Source organism: Sprattus sprattus (genome assembly GCF_963457725.1).
Source record: "Sprattus sprattus genome assembly, chromosome: 1".
NCBI classification, from domain to species: Eukaryota; Metazoa; Chordata; class Actinopteri; order Clupeiformes; family Clupeidae; genus Sprattus; species Sprattus sprattus.
In genome coordinates, this window is record NC_137920.1 from 51,753,777 (window position 1) to 51,771,686 (window position 17,910).

At 40.9% G+C, this 17,910-nt stretch overlaps 1 protein-coding gene across 1 annotated transcript in view; it reads right to left on the reverse strand.

Moving 5' to 3' along the window:
* The window catches only part of camkk1a (calcium/calmodulin-dependent protein kinase kinase 1, alpha a), a gene marked incomplete at both ends in the record, with an annotated part of 71,900 nt that overhangs the window by 15,664 nt on the left and 38,326 nt on the right, over positions 1–17,910 (reverse strand). Inside the window, 4 exons of the mRNA XM_080839676.1 lie at positions 1–100; positions 5,659–5,747; positions 9,178–9,199; positions 9,579–9,615. The exon at positions 1–100 is cut by the window's left edge and continues 100 nt beyond it. Coding sequence (XP_080695802.1) covers positions 1–100; positions 5,659–5,747; positions 9,178–9,199; positions 9,579–9,615 — 248 coding nt within the window. The remainder of the gene's footprint in view (positions 101–5,658; positions 5,748–9,177; positions 9,200–9,578; positions 9,616–17,910) is intronic.

The window sequence follows — 17,910 nt, forward strand, 5'->3', positions numbered from 1 at the left end:
TGGTTGCTGACGCCGAAGTCGGCAATCTTCACGTGGCCGTCGTCGCCCAGGAGCAGGTTGGACGGCTTGATGTCCCGGTGGACTATCTTCTGGTAGTGCACTACGGTGACGACACAGAACAAGCACAAAACAAACACATATCAAGCACCACCTGACCCTGCGCACTTCAAAAATGCACGCATAGACCGGCCGGCTGCGAATTTCGAGGCAATTAGCAACCAGACACAAGTAGGTGATTGACTCTTTCATGGACTGCCTAGGCGCTTAAAGGCTTTATGCCTCTGTATTGTGAAGTGTGTATGTGGCAGGTAGTGGTGGGGGCGGTGGCGGCAGGCTGCCTTTCAAACCCCACCAAGGGGCACTTGATGGCCCTCAGCCAGGTCACCCTGAGCCACTCACACAAACAAAGAAGACTTGATTGGGTAAGTGGGGCCCTGCGCTCAAGATCCTTAATCAAACAATGTTCTTCTGGTGGTCTGAGCCATTTTCACTGAACGTTACTCAGCAATAATGATAATAACTGTGCGAGCACCATAGATTTCTCATGTTGGCAAAAGCCAAGCAAAGTAGTAGGGGACAGACTTGAAGGTTCAGCTTCAGCCAACGGACACACATGTCCACTTGTGCGCATTGCTGAGTTCAGTGCTAATTCTTAGCAGCATCCTATTGATTATCTGCGCATCACCCCTTAAGCATTTCAAACACACACTGCAAAAAGTGAAATCTTAGTAAGATAAAATATCTTTAATCAAGGCAATGTATGCTTGTTTTTTGTCTGACGAGTTATTACTTCTTACAGGCATTTTTTGTGTTAGAACATTTCACTTGCTTCAAGCGTTTCAGTCCTTACTTATCTTAATAAGGGTTTATTACTTGTTACTGAGATTTTATTACTGGTTTTGAGCATGTTAATGCTTGACACTAGAATTGCCATTATTATAAGGCAGTTTGATCCCCACTTACAAGTACAAATCTGCTTTGTCAAAGTCAGAGTTTCTTATTTCAAGCATTTTATCCTTCTCAGTCAAAATACACTAACAACACATACACTAACAACACATTTGCCTAGATACCAAAGATATCTAAGAATTATTTTCTCAATATATAGGCAAAGGTGCTTATATTCAGCAAATGCTAGCAACATCCGTTTGAAATGAGTGTGCATGCTAAGCAATTAATCTTGAAATCAGTTAAGCTACACTAATAACAAGAACATTGGCCTAGATGCCAAAAATATTTAAGAATTATTATCTCAATATAGAGGGGAAGGTGCTTAAATTCAGCAAATGCTAACAACATGCTTTTGAAATGAGTGTGCATGCTAGGCAATTCATCTTTAAATCAGTTAAGCTACACTAAAAACAAGAACATTAGCCTAGATGCCAAAAATATTTAAGAATAATTATCTCAATATGCAGGGAAAGGTGTCTGTATTCAGCAAATGATAGCAACATCCTTTTGAAATGAGGCTATATGCTAGGCAATTTAACTTGAAATAAGTTCAGCTTCTCTAAAAACAAGTGCATTTGCCTAAAAACTAAAAAAATTAAGAATTCTTTTCTCGAAATGTAGAAGAATTTGTCTGTATTCAGCAAATGATAGCAACATCATCTTGAAATAAGTTCAGCTTCTCTAAAATCAAGTGCATTTGCCTAAAAACCAAAAAATGTAAGAATTCTTTTCTCGAAATGTAGAAAAATTTGTCTGTATTCAGCAAATTATAGCAACATCATCTTGAATTGAGGCTATATGCTAGGCAATTTATCTTGAAATAAGTTCAGCTTCTCTAAGAACAAGTGCATTTGCCTTAAAACTAAAGAAAAATTAAGAATTATTTTCTCGAAACATAGAAAAATGTGCCTATATTCAGCAAATAATAGCACCATCATCTTGGAATAAGGCTGTATGTTAGACAATGTATCTTGAAATCAGTAAAGCTATACTTAAAACAAGTACGTTTGCCTAGATACCAAAATAATTATTTTCTCAATATCTAGGACAATTTGCATAAATTCAGCAATTTTGTTATTTCATTTATTAGCTTCATTTTTGGGCTTTTGTGCATGTAATCAGATAGCACAGTAGTGCAAGACAGGATGCCAGCTGGAGAGAGGGATTGAGAAATTACCGCAAGTCGGACTCGAACCTGAACTCTTACCTGAACTCTTACCTGTATCACCATCAGACCCATTCATTGTGCAGGGTTGCTACTGCGTGTGCCACAGCTCCTTCCCTAAAACAGTCATCTGTTGAGGATATTGGCATTTTTTTGGCAGAGTTTTGAAGTCAATGCAAATGTGCAATTGATCATTGAAATAATATAGATTTTGCAGATAGCACAAAGAATGCTTCAAATAATTTTTAATTAGTAACTTCAACCTACACTGCAAAAATGCTTTTCTAACCTAGTGTTATTACTCTTATATTGAGATGAAAAAATCTAGTTGGTCTTGTTTCTAGCTAAATTGTACTTACCTAGTGCTCTTTGGTAAGGTTATTTTTGCCCATTTCAAGCAAATATTACTTATTTTAAGAAATCTTAACAAGCAAATTTGGCTGCCAGTGCGTTAAGCAAATTTGGCTTAAAACAAGCAAATTTGGCTGCCAGTGCGTTAAGCACATTTGGCTTGTTAAGATTTCTTAAAATAAGTAATATTTGCTTGAAATAGGCAAAAATAACCTTACCAAAGAGCACTAGGTAAGTACAATTTAGCTAGAAACAAGACCAACTAGATTTTTTCATCTCAATATAAGAGTAATAACACTAGGTTAGAAAAGCATTTTTGCAGTGTAGACACAGTTGCTATGGTAAAAACTGCTGCAAATGCTATCTGCACACTCTATTATCTCAATGATCAATTGCACATATGCATTGATCAATTGCACATATGCATTGACGCTCCAAAACAAATACCAATATCCTCAAGAGATGACTGCTTTAAGGTTGGAGCTGTGGCGCAAGCGGCAGCAACCCTGCACCATGAATGGGTCTGATGGGGAGACAGGGAAGAGTTCAGGTTCGAGACCGACTTGCTCGTTTCTCAATCTCTCCCCCCAGCTAGCTTCCTGTCTCTCTCTACTGTCCTATCCGATTAAAGTCAAAAAGCCCCAAAATTAAGCTTAAAAAATATTAATTAAAAAAATATTTGTCCTAGATATTGAGAAAATATTTCTTACGGTATCTAGGTAAATGTACTTGTTTTTAGTGTAGCTTTACTGATTTGAAGATAAATTGCCTAGCATGCAGACTCATTTCAAAAGGATGTTGCTAGCATTTGCTGAATATAAGCACCTTTCCCTCTATATTGAGATAATAATTCTTAAATATTTTTGGCATCAAGGCCAATGTTCTTGTTTTTAGTGTAGCTTGACTGATTTCAAGATGAATTGCCTAGCATGCACACTCATTTCAAAAGCATGTTGCTAGCATTTGCTGAATATAAGCACCTTCCCCTCTATATTGAGATAATAATTCTTAAATATTTTTGGCATCTAGGCCAATGTTCTTGATTTTAGTGTAGTTTGACTGATTTCAAGATGAATTGCCTATCGTGCGCACTCATTTCAAAAGGATATTGCTATTTTTTTCTGAATATAAGCACCTTTCCCTCTTTATTGAGATAATAATTCTTAAATATTTTTGGCATCAAGGCCAATGTTCTTGTTTTTAGTGTAGCTTGACTGATTTCAAGATGAATTGCCTAGCATGCACACTCATTTCAAAAGCATGTTGCTAGCATTTGCTGAATATAAGCACCTTCCCCTCTATATTGAGATAATAATTCTTAAATATTTTTGGCATCTAGGCCAATGTTCTTGACTTTAGTGTGGCTTGACTGATTTCAAGATGAATTGCCTATCGTGCGCACTCATTTCAAAAGGATGTTGCTAGTTTTTTCTGAATATAAGCACCTTTCCCTCTATATTGAGATAATAATTCTTAAATATTTTTGGCATCAAGGCCAATGTTCTTGTTTTTAGTGTAGCTTGACTGATTTCAAGATTAATTGCCTAGCATGCACACTCATTTCAAAAGCATGTTGCTAGCATTTGCTGAATATAAGCACCTTCCCCTCTATATTGAGATAATAATGCTTAAATATTTTTGGCATCTAGGCCAATGTTCTTGATTTTATTGTAGCTTGACTGATTTCAAGATGAATTGCCTAGCATGCACACTCATTTCAAAAGCATATTGCTAGCATTGGCTGAATATAAGCACCTTCCCCACTATATTGAGATAATAATTCTTAAATATCTTTGGCATCTAGGCCAATGTTCTTGATTTTAGTGTAGCTTGACTGATTTCAAGATGAATTGCCTAGCATGCACACTCATTTCAAAAGCATGTTGCTAGCATTTGCTGAATATAAGCACCTTCCCCTCTATATTGAGATAATAATTCTTAAATATTTTTGGCATCTAGGCCAATGTTCTTGATTTTAGTGGAGCTTGACTGATTTCAAGATGAATTGCCTAGCATGCACACTCATTTCAAAAGCATGTTGCTAGCATTTGCTGAATATAAGCACCTTCCCCTCTATATTGAGATAATAATTCTTAAATATCTTTGGCATCTAGGCCAATGTTCTTGATTTTAGTGGAGCTTGACTGATTTCAAGATGAATTGCCTAGCATGCACACTCATTTCAAAAGCATGTTGCTAGCCTTTGCTGAATATAAGCACCTTCCCCTCTATATTGAGATAATAATTCTTAAATATTTTTGGCATCTAGGCCAATGTTCTTGTGATAATAATTCTTAGATATCTTTGGTATCTAGGCAAAGATGTACTTGTTTTTAGTGTAGTTTAACTGAGAAGGATAAATTGCTTGAAATAAGAAACTCTGGCTTTGACAAAGCAGTTTTGTACTTGTAAGTGGGGATCAAACTGCCTTATAATAATGGCAATTCTAGTTTCAAGCATTAACATGCTCAGGACCAGTAATACAATCTCAGTAACAAGTAATAAACCCTTATTAAGATAAGTAAGGACTGAAACGCTTGAAGCAAGTGAAATGTTCTAACACAAAAAATGCCTGTAAGAAGTACTAACTTGTCAGACAAAAAACAAGCTTACATTGCCTTGATTAAAGATATTTTATCATACTAAGATTTCACTTTTTGCAGTGCATGGAGTATAAAACAAAAAACAAAAACAACAGCTACAGCAGATAACAAACCACCTTTCTACCAAGAGCATCTGAGCCCAAAGAACGAGGAAAAACAAAATGGCAGCAAAGCCTTTGGAGATGGGCACATGAGAGGCCATGTGCTGAGAGGAACCTCTAAAAGCATTAGCGAGCGTTGCCAAAGACATATAAAGAAAGCTGTTATTCCTATGATTCATGCTGGCTGATTAAGGGCCTAAGAAGTGAGCAGCTTAATAAGGGGCAACACAAGACGTCCTCGATGCTCAGGCTTCCTTAGATATCACACTCCCCCCCTCCTTCCCCCCAGCTTAATGAACCAGGGCCCAATTAAGGGAGCTGAGCAAAAACAAACACGGCCGCCTCAGAGATGATGAATGTGGCTGAGGCTCCCTCTGGCTCTGTTCTGAGTAATATTTATATTATATATTCATCCACTGAGCCCTGCGTCCACCTGCTTGGATACGGTACCCAAGAGGGCTCCCCGGCTCCCAGAGTGATGACTTACGGTACTCAATGCCAAGGACCATGTCCCTAAAATAGAGACGCGTCTGATCTTCAGTGAAAGGGCTGTCCGTGGGTACCTCCATCACAGGCCTACAGAGAGAGAGGTAGAGAGGGAAGGAAGCAGGGAGGGAGGGACAAGCAAGTGAATAAGAAGTTATTCTGTCTCACTTTGTCTTTAGCAATTGTTCTGTTGTAACCCTGTAGCAACCGATAACGTAATAACGGCCAATAATGTAATAACGGCCAATAACGTAATAATTTAAATGTAATAAAACCAATAACGTAATAAACTGCCAATAATGTAATACAGTTGCCGTGCCAATAACGTAATAGCTTTTGGCCAATAACGTACACTGCAAAAATGCTTTTCTAACCTAGTGTTATTACTCTTATATTGAGATGAAAAAATCTAGTTGGTCTTGTTTCTAGCTAAATTGTGCTTACCTAGTGCTCTTTGGTAAGGTTATTTTTGCCTATTTCAAGCAAATATTACTTATTTTAAGAAATCTTAACAAGCCAAATTTGCTTAACGCACTGGCAGCCAAATTTGCTTGTTTTAAGCCAAATTTGCTTAACGCACTGGCAGCCAAATTTGCTTGTTAAGATTTCTTAAAATAAGTAATATTTGCTTGAAATAGGCAAAAATAACCTTACCAAAGAGCACTAGGTAAGCACAATTTAGCTAGAAACAAGACCAACTAGATTTTTTTCATCTCAATATAAGAGTAATAACACTAGGTTAGAAAAGCATTTTTGCAGTGTAATAACTTATTACGTTATTGGCCGGTTATTACGTTATTGGCCTTGCATTAAAAAAAACCTTTGAAAATGTAATAACTGAGCCAATAATGTAATAACTGAGGTATCACTTTATTTTATCTTCAATATCTGGACAGAAAGTGTCCCACTTATCCTTAATATTGCATCTTGCAACAGGTGCTTAAATATCTGACCTTACAGATACCCCTCCACCCTCAACCCCCCCTCAACAGGAGGCCTTACGGGAGCCATTTTGGATTAATATGTCACTCTTAGGGTTCTGTTATAGTACTCTGTGTATCCAACTCTGTGACCAAGCGGGCGCTTTGATGGAGTCTTTCTAAGTTCTGCGTTGCAGTTTTCAGTATGGTATTGCAATTCACTGTCTGAACGCTAGGGGTTGTGGGAATTATTTGACCGTCTCCATTGGTCTCAGTCGCCTCGAGTGGTAACATTTTTTGGAGGCACACGTCGGGCTACCATAAGCGGAGCTTTACTTTTACTCTAGGATTCTCGAACGGGCCAAAACTGTGCTAGGGCCAGTCTGATCTACAAAGCGACATAAATTGCTTGCAGATTCGGATTAAAATTGAATAACTGAGCCAATAATGTAATAATGTATAAATATGACTGCAGCCCCCTCATTCAATAATATCATATCATACTGCTTTCATTACCAATATTTAAAAGCTAAATGTTTGTCTGATGCATATGATCTAGATGCTGCTCCTAAACTGATTTAATGCACTCATTCATCCACATATGCACAACCATGCGGCTCTTGAATTAAAGAAATCTGTAAATTCCATAAAGGTATTGCAGTAATCTTATGTGCTGATGTGTCTGTGTTTTTGTGTAGTTCGCTCACAAAAAATAGGTGTAGTGGATGGCATAGTCACATAAACACATGTCATTACCACTAGCCCTATGTACTGGGCACCTCTCTCTTTCTTAGGGTTAGCCTATTTTTAACACCTTTCTGCTCATTTGGGTCTTTAGTCATTACAATTCTTACAGATATTGTTGTATAAATAGACAGTTGCTCATAATCGTGTATGTATGTAACATGTAATAATGTCTCGGTGAGGTTCTTGCATTGTCTAAATTATTTTAGTATTTAAGTATCTTTTATACACATTGATGGATACAATAAATAAATAAATAAAAATTAAAACAAGACAGCAATAACAGCAATAACAGGGTGTGTGTGTGTTTGTGTGAGAGTGTGTGCTTGTGTTTGTGCTAGACTGGGTGAACCCACCCGAATCTGCAAGCAATTTAATGTTGCTTTGTAGATCAGACTGGCCCTAGCACAGTTTTGGCTGATTTGAGAATCCTAGAGTAAAAGTAAAGCTCCGCTTATGGCAGCCTGATGTGTGCCGCCAAAACATTTTACCAGTCGAGGCGACTGAGACCAATGGAGACGGTCAAATAATTCCCACAACCCCTAGCGTTCTGGCAGTGAATTGCAATACCATACTGAAAACTGCAACGCAGAACTTAGAAAGACTCCATCAAAGCGCCTGCATGGTCACAGAGATGGATACAGAACCCTAAGAGTGACATATTAATCCAAAATGACTCTTAATGGCTCCCGTAAGGCCTCCTGTTGAGGGGGGGTTGAGGGTGGAGGGGTATCTGTAAGGTCGGATATTTAAGCATCTGTTGCAAGATGCAATATTAAGGCTAAGTGGGACACTTTCTGTCCAGATATTGAAGATAAAATGAAGTGATACCTCAGTTATTACATTATTGGCTCAGTTATTACATTTTCAAAGGTTTTTTTTAATGCAAGGCCAATAACGTAATAACCGGCCAATAACGTAATAAGTTATTACGTTATTGGCGAAAAGTTATTACGTTATTGGCACGGCAACTTTATTACATTATTGGCAGTTTATTACGTTATTGGTTTTATTACATTTAAATTATTACGTTATCGGTTGCTACAAATCCCATTTGAGGTACACAAACATACACATTGTGCAATGATATTACAGCTTAGTGGGCCCACAGAAACAGCCATCTTCCCAGCGCTGAGATAAATAATACATATGGATAGAGCAGCCATGCACAAGGCAATTTCTGAAGGGACCCACCATACCATTTTCTGAAAACAAAGCTCTCCCAAATATCATTGCATTTGCAGTTCACAGACATTTGGTATTGGACAGAGAGCAAGACAGATCTTCAGTAAAATCCATCCAATTATTATGCAGAGGGGAAAACAGAATTATTTCTTTCCACGGCATGCTTGGTTTAATTCGAACGGAATCCAAACAATACCGTGGCCTCTCGTCCTTGCCTGAACCCATACAATGAGAAAAAGCTGCTTTCCCATTGAGGCTAAATGTCACATTCAAATGAGGTTTTCCGTGAATGGAAACAACATAGGCAGCGCCATCATTTCACGGCGCTCTTTCACCAACACAAAGTGCTTTTTTTCTCCCCTCCAAACTGAGCCACCGAACCCAATCATTTAAAAAAAATAAAAAAGAGATGAAATTGATTACAAATAATTGAAAGACATTAACGGGAGGTGAAGTATCGTGCAACACAGAAACAAATTGTGAGAGCAAAAATAAGTAAATAAATTAAAAACCATGAGCACATAATTATTCCCTAGGGAAAATGAGAGAGGGGAGCTACAGCCCAGAGGAAGAGCCTGCGCTCAGAGGGATGATGGTCATGCCTGACAGGGGAGAGACGAACAGGGCCTGGTGCTTAGAGAGGTGGAGGACATACCAGGAGGCATACTCACCCCTTCTGCATTAGCTCAAACACTGCAGGGAAAGGCAGGAAAAGAGGGCGAGAGAGAGAGAAAGAGAGAAAGAGAGAGAGAGAGAGAGAGACAGACAGACAGAGAGAAAGAGCATTAAAAGCCACCTCATTTCCCCATGGTGACTGCAATACTGTAATTGTTTTGAAGCGGCCATGAAAAGCCCTCCTAGAGCAGTCATTACAACATTTACAGATTCCACTGACTACACCGACATAATGGCCAACAGACGCCACTATAGGCCGCAATCCAGGAAGCGTGCAATAAGCTCTGGCCACAGGGCTAATATTAATCCAACTGTATGGGAAAGGTCATTTGTTACAGTGGTCCTGCCACAGCTTTCTGTGATAAATAGCTGTTACTTAACGGAAGAGAGTACATACCCATGTGTAGGCTGTCCTCAGTAGGGTCATCAAGAACCTGCAACAAATGGCATTTTGTAAGATAGCGATTTTTTTTTGAAAAAGCTGCCAATGGTGTGTCTGGTGACAACCAGCTGATGGAGGGAGAGGTGATGGAGGGAGAGGTGATGGAGAGAGAGGAGAGGTGATGGAGAGAGAGGTGATGGAGGGAGAGGTGATGGAGGGAGAGGAGAGGTGATGGAGGGAGAGGTGATGGAGAGAGAGGTGATGGAGAGAGAGGTGATGAAAGCCTTTCCCAGATAGAATTGGACTACACAGAATTCAAGGAAATGACACTGGCAAAGATGGGAGACTGCAATGCCATACTGCAACTAAAAGAGGATCTCCAAAATCTGAAAAGGGAGAGCACGAACACCAGCACTGAGCTCAGAGAGATCCTGAAGCAAGTACAGGAAGAAAATGTCAGCCTCCGTGCACAGATGGCGAAACTGAAAGAGGACAGTGTGAGCAGAGAGAGAACTTTGATACAGCCACTGCGGAAAGTACAGGACCAGGTCTCAAACCTCTCCCAGTCCTCCCCCCCTCCCCAGCACCTGCCTGTCCAGTCCCCACCTCCACCACCCCGCTCACCCCCACCTCCACCCCTTCCTCCCCGCTCACCCCCCTGCTCTCCCTCTCTGCCTCCTTCTCCACAAGCCACCACTGCATCCTGTCCTGTCCAACACTCTCCTTCACAGCCTCCGCCATCATCCGCGTCCGGCCCTGGGTCAAAGAAACTGGAGCACAGACAACACATCATCCTCCTGATGGACTCCAACAGGCGGTATCTGGACGTGCATTGCCTATTCCCCCAACACAAGGTCACAGTAAAGCCCTACAGTACCACACATCATGCAGAGCAGCTGCTGAGGAGAGATGTTCTCGGAGACCCCCAGTGTGTCATCATACACACTGGCACGAACGACCTCCGTACCCTGCAGACCGGAACAGCTGAAGCTCTACAGAGAGTGGTCGAAAGAGCAAGACTGGAGTTTCCTGAGGCACGCATTGTCGTCTCTACACTACTACCATGCTACGACACAGCCCCACAGGTCATCAACCGGATCAACGCAGAAGTCAGCAGGAAGTGTGCCACCCTTTCCAACGTCCACCTGGCACATAATCCCACCATCAGCCTCCGTGACATGTATGACGGAATCCACCTCCACGAGAAAGGAGTGCGGTCCTTTGCAAAGTCCATCAAAGATGCTGCCTTAGGCCGAAACCCCAACACATTCAGCCACATCTCTCCCTAGACCCCACCCACTTACGCCCCAGACCCAAAGCCCCACTACCAGGCCTAAGCAAAGCTGCACCCATGCCACACACCAACGCCCCCCAGTATCACCCCACCCCACCAAGGTCATTTCCACCACCCCCCCAATTCAACAAAGAGCAAAGCAAACCACCACATCAGCCAAAATGCAACCGGTAAAGCCTCACAGTTATGCTGCAGCTGCAGCAGCCCCATTGCAGCAGCCCTCTGCTGCTGTATGCCTACCAATTCACCACCTCACTCCCCAGAGAAGAGTGAACTAGGAGAGATAAAGTAGATGCTGCATATCCTTTGCAGTAGACTACTGGCATATGCACAGTAAAAAAAAAAAAAAAAAAAAGGTTTTCAAAAGTATTGTATTGCATGCTATTATGTGTATTTGTTAGTAGACTACTGGCATATGCACAGTTTTAAAAAAAGTTGTGAACAGTATTGTATTGCTTGCTACTATGTGTATTCCTTAGGCTAGTATACATTCTATCCTAACAATTTTACCTTTCAGGTAACCCCAATTTATGGTATTTTAAATACTATATCTGCTTAGCGTATCTTTTTTATAATGGTCCAATCAAATCATTTTCATGTGTTCATTTGTTATTAGTTGCTGGAACATTCAGGGCCTTTACTCCTCAGCCTTTGGTCTGAAAAGTAAAGATCCTGCATTCATAAAGAGTATTGTTAATGTCGATATTCTCATTCTTACCGAAACATTGTGCGGTAGGGACATACCAACTGGTTGTCCCCCAGGATATGGAGAAATATTGATACCCTCCCACAAGTTAAAATCAGTAAGACGTGGCCGAGCCTCAGGAGGACTTTTGGTGTGGTTTAGGGAGTCTCTTTCCAAACACATATCGGTCATCACGACAGGAAAATCTCATTGCTGGATAAAAATTGACCCTAACATCGGCATATCAAAACAAAACATATATCTGTGCGCAACATATATCCCTCCCATAGACTCCCCTTATTTTGATGAGGAGCTCATCCACACAATACAGGAGAGTTTGCACAATACCGAAGCAAACAATTTCCAAGCCCAGGGAAATGTGCTACTGTGTGGAGACTTCAATGCAAGAACAGGTGATGAGCCGGATCAGAAAGAGTTAGTCTGTACATACTTAATGGAAGGACTAAAGGAGACTCCTTAGGGAGGTTCACATGTTGTTCATCTCTTGGTAGTAGTGTAGTTGATTATGCCGTCACTGACATGGACCCCTCCTCCTTCAATGCATTCACTGACAGGCAGCAAACTCCTCTCTCTGACCACAATCAAATTAATGTGTTTATGAAAATGGATATGAATTCTCGAAACACAATTATTGAGTCCTGCAATCTATTTAAACTAAATTTGACATACAGATGGACCCCCAATCGCCCTAAGAAATTTGCAGAAGCTCTAAATTCAACCCAATTAGTGGAACAAATTACTAACTTTACTAACAGACAGTTCGCTAACAACAGCATGGGTATAAACATGGCTGTAAATGAGCTTACCACGCTATTCCACAGATCAGCACAAGATGCTGATTTATTAAGGAAACCGAAACTACAAAAGACATAAAAAAAACAAGCTAAGTGGTTTGACTCTGAATGCCAGAGCATCAGAAAACAGTTGCGACAACTGTCAAACCAAAAACACCACCAGCCTGAAAACACTACCCTTAGAAATAAATACCATGAAGCACTTAAAACCTTCAAACGCACAATCAACAGAAAAAAATGTGATCATACAAACCAAATTCTACACCAAATTGAAGAATCAATTACGAACAACCAGTTCTGGGAGATGTGGAACAATCTGGGCACAACCAAATCACAAGAATCAGCCCTACCGATCCAAAATGGAACAACTTGGATTGAACATTTCAAAAACCTATTTAGCCAAATAGAACCAAATGAAAAACAGATTAGTATCAAAGAAGCACTTCAAAATATGGAATCAGCTTTCAAAATGCAACCAAAACCCTCTTGACTATCCCATAGCAGGAGAAGAATTGGCCCAAAAGTTAAAAACATTAAAATCAAAAAAGGCATGTGGAAGTGACAGCATCAGATCTGAGATGCTGAAACACAGCACTCCAGCATTACAAAAAGCTGTGCTCAAGTTGTTCAATCTTGTTCTTAGTTCTGGCTGATTCACAAAAGTGGTGATAAATTGGATACTAATAATTACAGAGGTATCTGTGTGAACAGTAATCTGGGGAAGGTATTTAGTAGCATTTTAAATGACAGGATTCAAACCTTCCTTAACGAGCACAATACCCTGAGTAAAGGTCAAATTGGATTTCTTAAAAATCACCGCACAACCGTTCATATTTACACCCTACACACCCTCATCAATAAACATGTAAAACAACAAAAAAATGGAAAGATATTTGCTTGCTTTGTAGACTTTAAAAAAGCTTTTGATTCAATTTCGCATGACAGACTATTTTATCAACTTTTGAAATGCGGTGTAGGGGGTAAAACATTCGATGTTATTAAATCAATGTATACAAATTCTAAATCAAGTATTAAAATTGGAGAAAAAAGAACAGAGTTCTTCACCCAAAAAAGAGGAGTGAGACAGGGCTGTGGACTGAGTCCAACATTGTTCAACATATACATAAATGAGTTAGCGGTGCAGTTGGAACAGTCTACAGCCCCTGGACTTAGACTCCAAGAAACAGAGGTGAAATTTCTGCTCTATGCTGATGACCTGGTGCTGCTGTCGCCCTCAGAGCAGGGGTTGCAGCAGCTCCTTGATCAGCTGGAGCAGTACTGCCAGTCCTGGGCCCTGGCAGTTAATCTAGCAAAGACCAAAGTGTCAGGAACTCAGGTACAGGTTCAGCCTAGGTAGCACCACCCTAGAGCACACAATGCAGTATACTTACCTTGGTCTGGTGATTACTGCATCAGGGAGTTTCAGCCTGGCAGTGAATGCATTAAAGAAAAGGCTAGTAGGGCACTCTATGCTATAAAAAGAAAATTTCACAAAATAAACATCCCAATAGAATTTGGTCCAAAATATTTGACAGCATAATACAGCCTATTGTGCTGTATGGAAGTGAGGTATGGGGTCCAATCAGTGCGCATGACTACACGAATTGGAACAAGCATCCAACAGAAGCCCTGCATGCAGAATTCTGCCGATCTATACTAAAGGTCCAAACCAAAACACCCAACAATGCATGTAGGGCAGAATTAGGCCGTTTCCCATTGGCGCTACCAATTCAAAAAAGAGTATTAAAATTCTGGATGCATCTAAACAGCAGTCCCAAGAACACCCTCCAATTTGAGGCTTTAAAAACCCAAGAGCTAAACCCCGAAAAGAGTCCTCTGTGCCAGCTGGTTCTGAAGCTAACTAACACAAGTAACACATATCAAGCTCAGCCCAGCACTGCTTCCCAAACACCAATTAGAGTCACCAAAATAATGAATCAAGCAAAAGAAGACTATTTGGAGCATTGGACAAACCAAATTTCCAAACAAAGCAGAATGAATACCTATCAGACCCTAAAAAGAAATTATGAATTGGCAGAGTATCTCTTCTCTGTCAGAGATGCGAAGCAGAGGCAAATCCTGACCAGGTACAGGCTAAGTGACCACAATCTGGCAATAGAAACAGGTAGACACAGGAAAACATGGTTGCCAAAAGAACAAAGGATATGTGGTCACTGTCAGACAGGGGAGGTAGAGACAGAGGTGCACTTTCTCCTATACTGCAGCAAGTATGAAGACCTAAGACAGGTCTTCTTCCCGAAAAATTGAAAACAAAATAGCAAATTTTAGGAATTTCACCGATGAGGACAAAATTATAATACTCCTTGGGGAAGGGCCATCAGCGGCTCTAACAGCACAATATGTGTCAAATTGTGACAGCGTGAGGGTATCTATGTGTTAACTCACATCTATGTTCAACACACACACTTACTTCCACACACTCACCCACAGAAACCCACCCGGCACGCACACATACTCACACACACACACACAAATTATTTTGTTTTTCTTTTTTCCCTCTTTAACTCCCTTCATCCCTTCACTGTCTTTCTATTTCTCCCTTCCTCCCTCCATCCATCTCTCTCCAAAGATAAAGCTAAACAGATGCAAGTCACGCACATGAAACAGCCACTCGCAACTTAACACACACACACCTACATCCACACCCACAGACACACACACACACACACACACACACACACACACACACACACACACACACACACACACACACACACACACACACACACACACACACACACACACACACACACACACACACACACACACATAAGGTCACTCTATCTATATGTTTGTATGTTGTAATATCTTTTTATACTACATATATGTTTTGTATTGAGTTTTGGCAATACTGTCTAAATGACATTCATGCTAATAAAGCAATCTTGAACTTGAACTTGATGGAGGGAGAGGTGATGGAGAGAGAGGTGATGGAGAGAGAGGTGAGGTGATGGAGAGAGAGGGGATGGAGGGAGAGGTGATGGATGGAGATGAGAGGTGATGGAGAGAGAGGGGATGGAGAGATAGGTGATGGAGAGAGAGAGAGGTGATGGAGAGAGAGAGAGGTGATTGAGAGAGGTGATGGAGGGTGAGAGGTGATGGAGAGAGAGGTGATGGAGAGAGAGGTGATGGAGAGAGAGGTGATGGAGAGAGAGAGAGGTGATGGAGAGAGAGAGAGGTGATTGAGAGAGGTGATGGAGGGAGAGAGGTGATGGAGAGAGAGTTGATGGAGAGAGAGGTGATGGAGAGAGAGGTGATGGAGAGAGAGGTGATGGAGAGAGAGAGAGGTGATGGAGAGAGAGAGAGGTGATTGAGAGAGGTGATGGAGGGAGAGAGGTGATGGAGAGAGAGATAGGTGATGGAGAGAGAGAGAGGTGATGGAGAGAGAGGTGATGGAGGGAGATGAGAGGTGATGGAGAGAGAGGTGATGGAGAGAGAGGTGATGAGAGAGAGGTGATGGAGAGAGAGGTGATGGAGAGAGAGGTGATGGAGAGAGAGGTGATGGAGAGAGAGAGAGGTGATGGAGAGAGAGAGAGGTGATTGAGAGAGGTGATGGAGGGAGAGAGGTGATGGAGAGAGAGATAGGTGATGGAGAGAGAGAGAGGTGATGGAGAGAGAGAGAGGTGATTGAGAGAGAGGAGAGGTGATAGAGAGAGAGGAGAGGTGATGGAGAGAGAGAGGTGATGGAGAGAGAGGAGAGGTGATTGAGAGAGAGGTGATGGAGAGAGAGGTGATGGAGAGAGAGAGTGTTCTAGAATGCTGATTGTCAGATGGCAGCAGTTAAAATGAGCTCCTAGAAAAACACCATTTTTTGCCAGAAAATGGTTGTTTCAACTACTCAAAATACAGCAAAATAATTGGAAAGTCAAAGGGGACCACCTGAAAAAACACCTGAAAAACACTGGGAAGGTAGGAACCTTAAGAAACTTCAAAACCAATCAAAGAATATAGCTGCAAGCAGCGATGGCGGTTTCCTCCTTCAAACATTGCGAACCAGGGGAAGAAAAAAAACATTTGTCACTGTATAGAAAATCCATGCTGCAGACTTGCCAATGGGATATTACATTTCAAATCCAACATTTACAATGCTTTTGCCTTGAAGTTTAGACTGAGTGGAGGTTGTGTGTGTGCGCTTACCCTGTGTGTCTGTGAGAATGTATGTGTGTGACAGCAAGCTGTGTGTCTGTGAGAATGTGTGTGCGTAAAACAAAGCCTGCGCGTGTGTTAAGGGGAGACTGCGTGTGTGAGATTTAGGAGCCGCGCGGATGAGGAGACAGAGAGACATTCTATAGAGAACCACCCTAGCAAGTAGTCAAGCATGCATGTTTCAAATATTCACCAAAAATCCACTTTTCACTTTACAGTCAACTTTTTTTCAGATTTGTGTACTAAACATTCCCAAGTGTCTTCATATGAACTTGTGATTGAATCAGAGTTTCACTTTTTGACATGCAGATGTGTAAAGCATTATTTTAGCGTTAACAATGTATCCAATTTGTTTTATATCAATCATTTTTCAAGATATGAAGTTGCCTTTGCACATGGGAACATGTTGTGGTGTCTTCCAAGTGACATACCAGTTTGGTGTTGATATCTCAAAGATTAGCTGAGATATGACTTCACTTCCTGTTTGGCCGCTTTTCTGCTGAATTTGAGTGGATGAACCGGACAAACCATATGGTAACATTTTGCGAAATTTGGAACAATCATTAAGGACCGTCCCTTCTTTATTCATGCAAAGTTTCATGTCTCTCATTATACCACTCTAGCGCCACCAACGGGTCAAAGTTGGACTTGTGTTAACACACGCAACTTTTGAACCGTATGACCGATTTTCAAAAATGAGGTACCATTGGATTCCCTGGATCAAGACGAATTAAACACACCCTGTGGCGTAAATTTCACTCAAATATTTGCTGACATATGACTTCACTTCCTGTTTGGCCGCTTTTCCACTGAATTTGAGTGGCTGTACCGGACAAACGGTTGTGAGGATCAAAATTCTGTTGATAAATTTTGTGAGACTAGGTCTGAAGATCATCTCTGGTGATTTTGAAGAAGATTTGCCAAAAATTGTAGGAGGAGTAGGCTTTCAAAGGTTTTCGATAAAACCGGAAATAGCGGAAAATCTATATAACCGGAAATTGACGTCATGGGGTGGGTTTAATTTGTCTTGATCCAGGGAATCCAATGGTACCTAATTTTTGAAAATCGGTCATACGGTTCAAAAGTTGCGTGTGTTACAAAAGTCCAACTTTGACCTGTTGGTGGCGCTAGAGTGGTCTAATGAGAGCCATGAAAATTGGTGTGAATGAAGAAGGGACTGTCCTTAATGAGTGTGCCAAATTTCACAAAAAGTTACCATATGGTTCTAGGGGCTGCCATTGACTCCCATGGTACAAGAATAATAATAATACCTACGATAACAATAGGTTACCTCCTACCGGAGGAAACCTAAAAAGACTCTATCAAGCAAAATTAATAGCTGGAAGTATTAGCCTAACGCTACGGCTACACCAGACGCGGAAATTC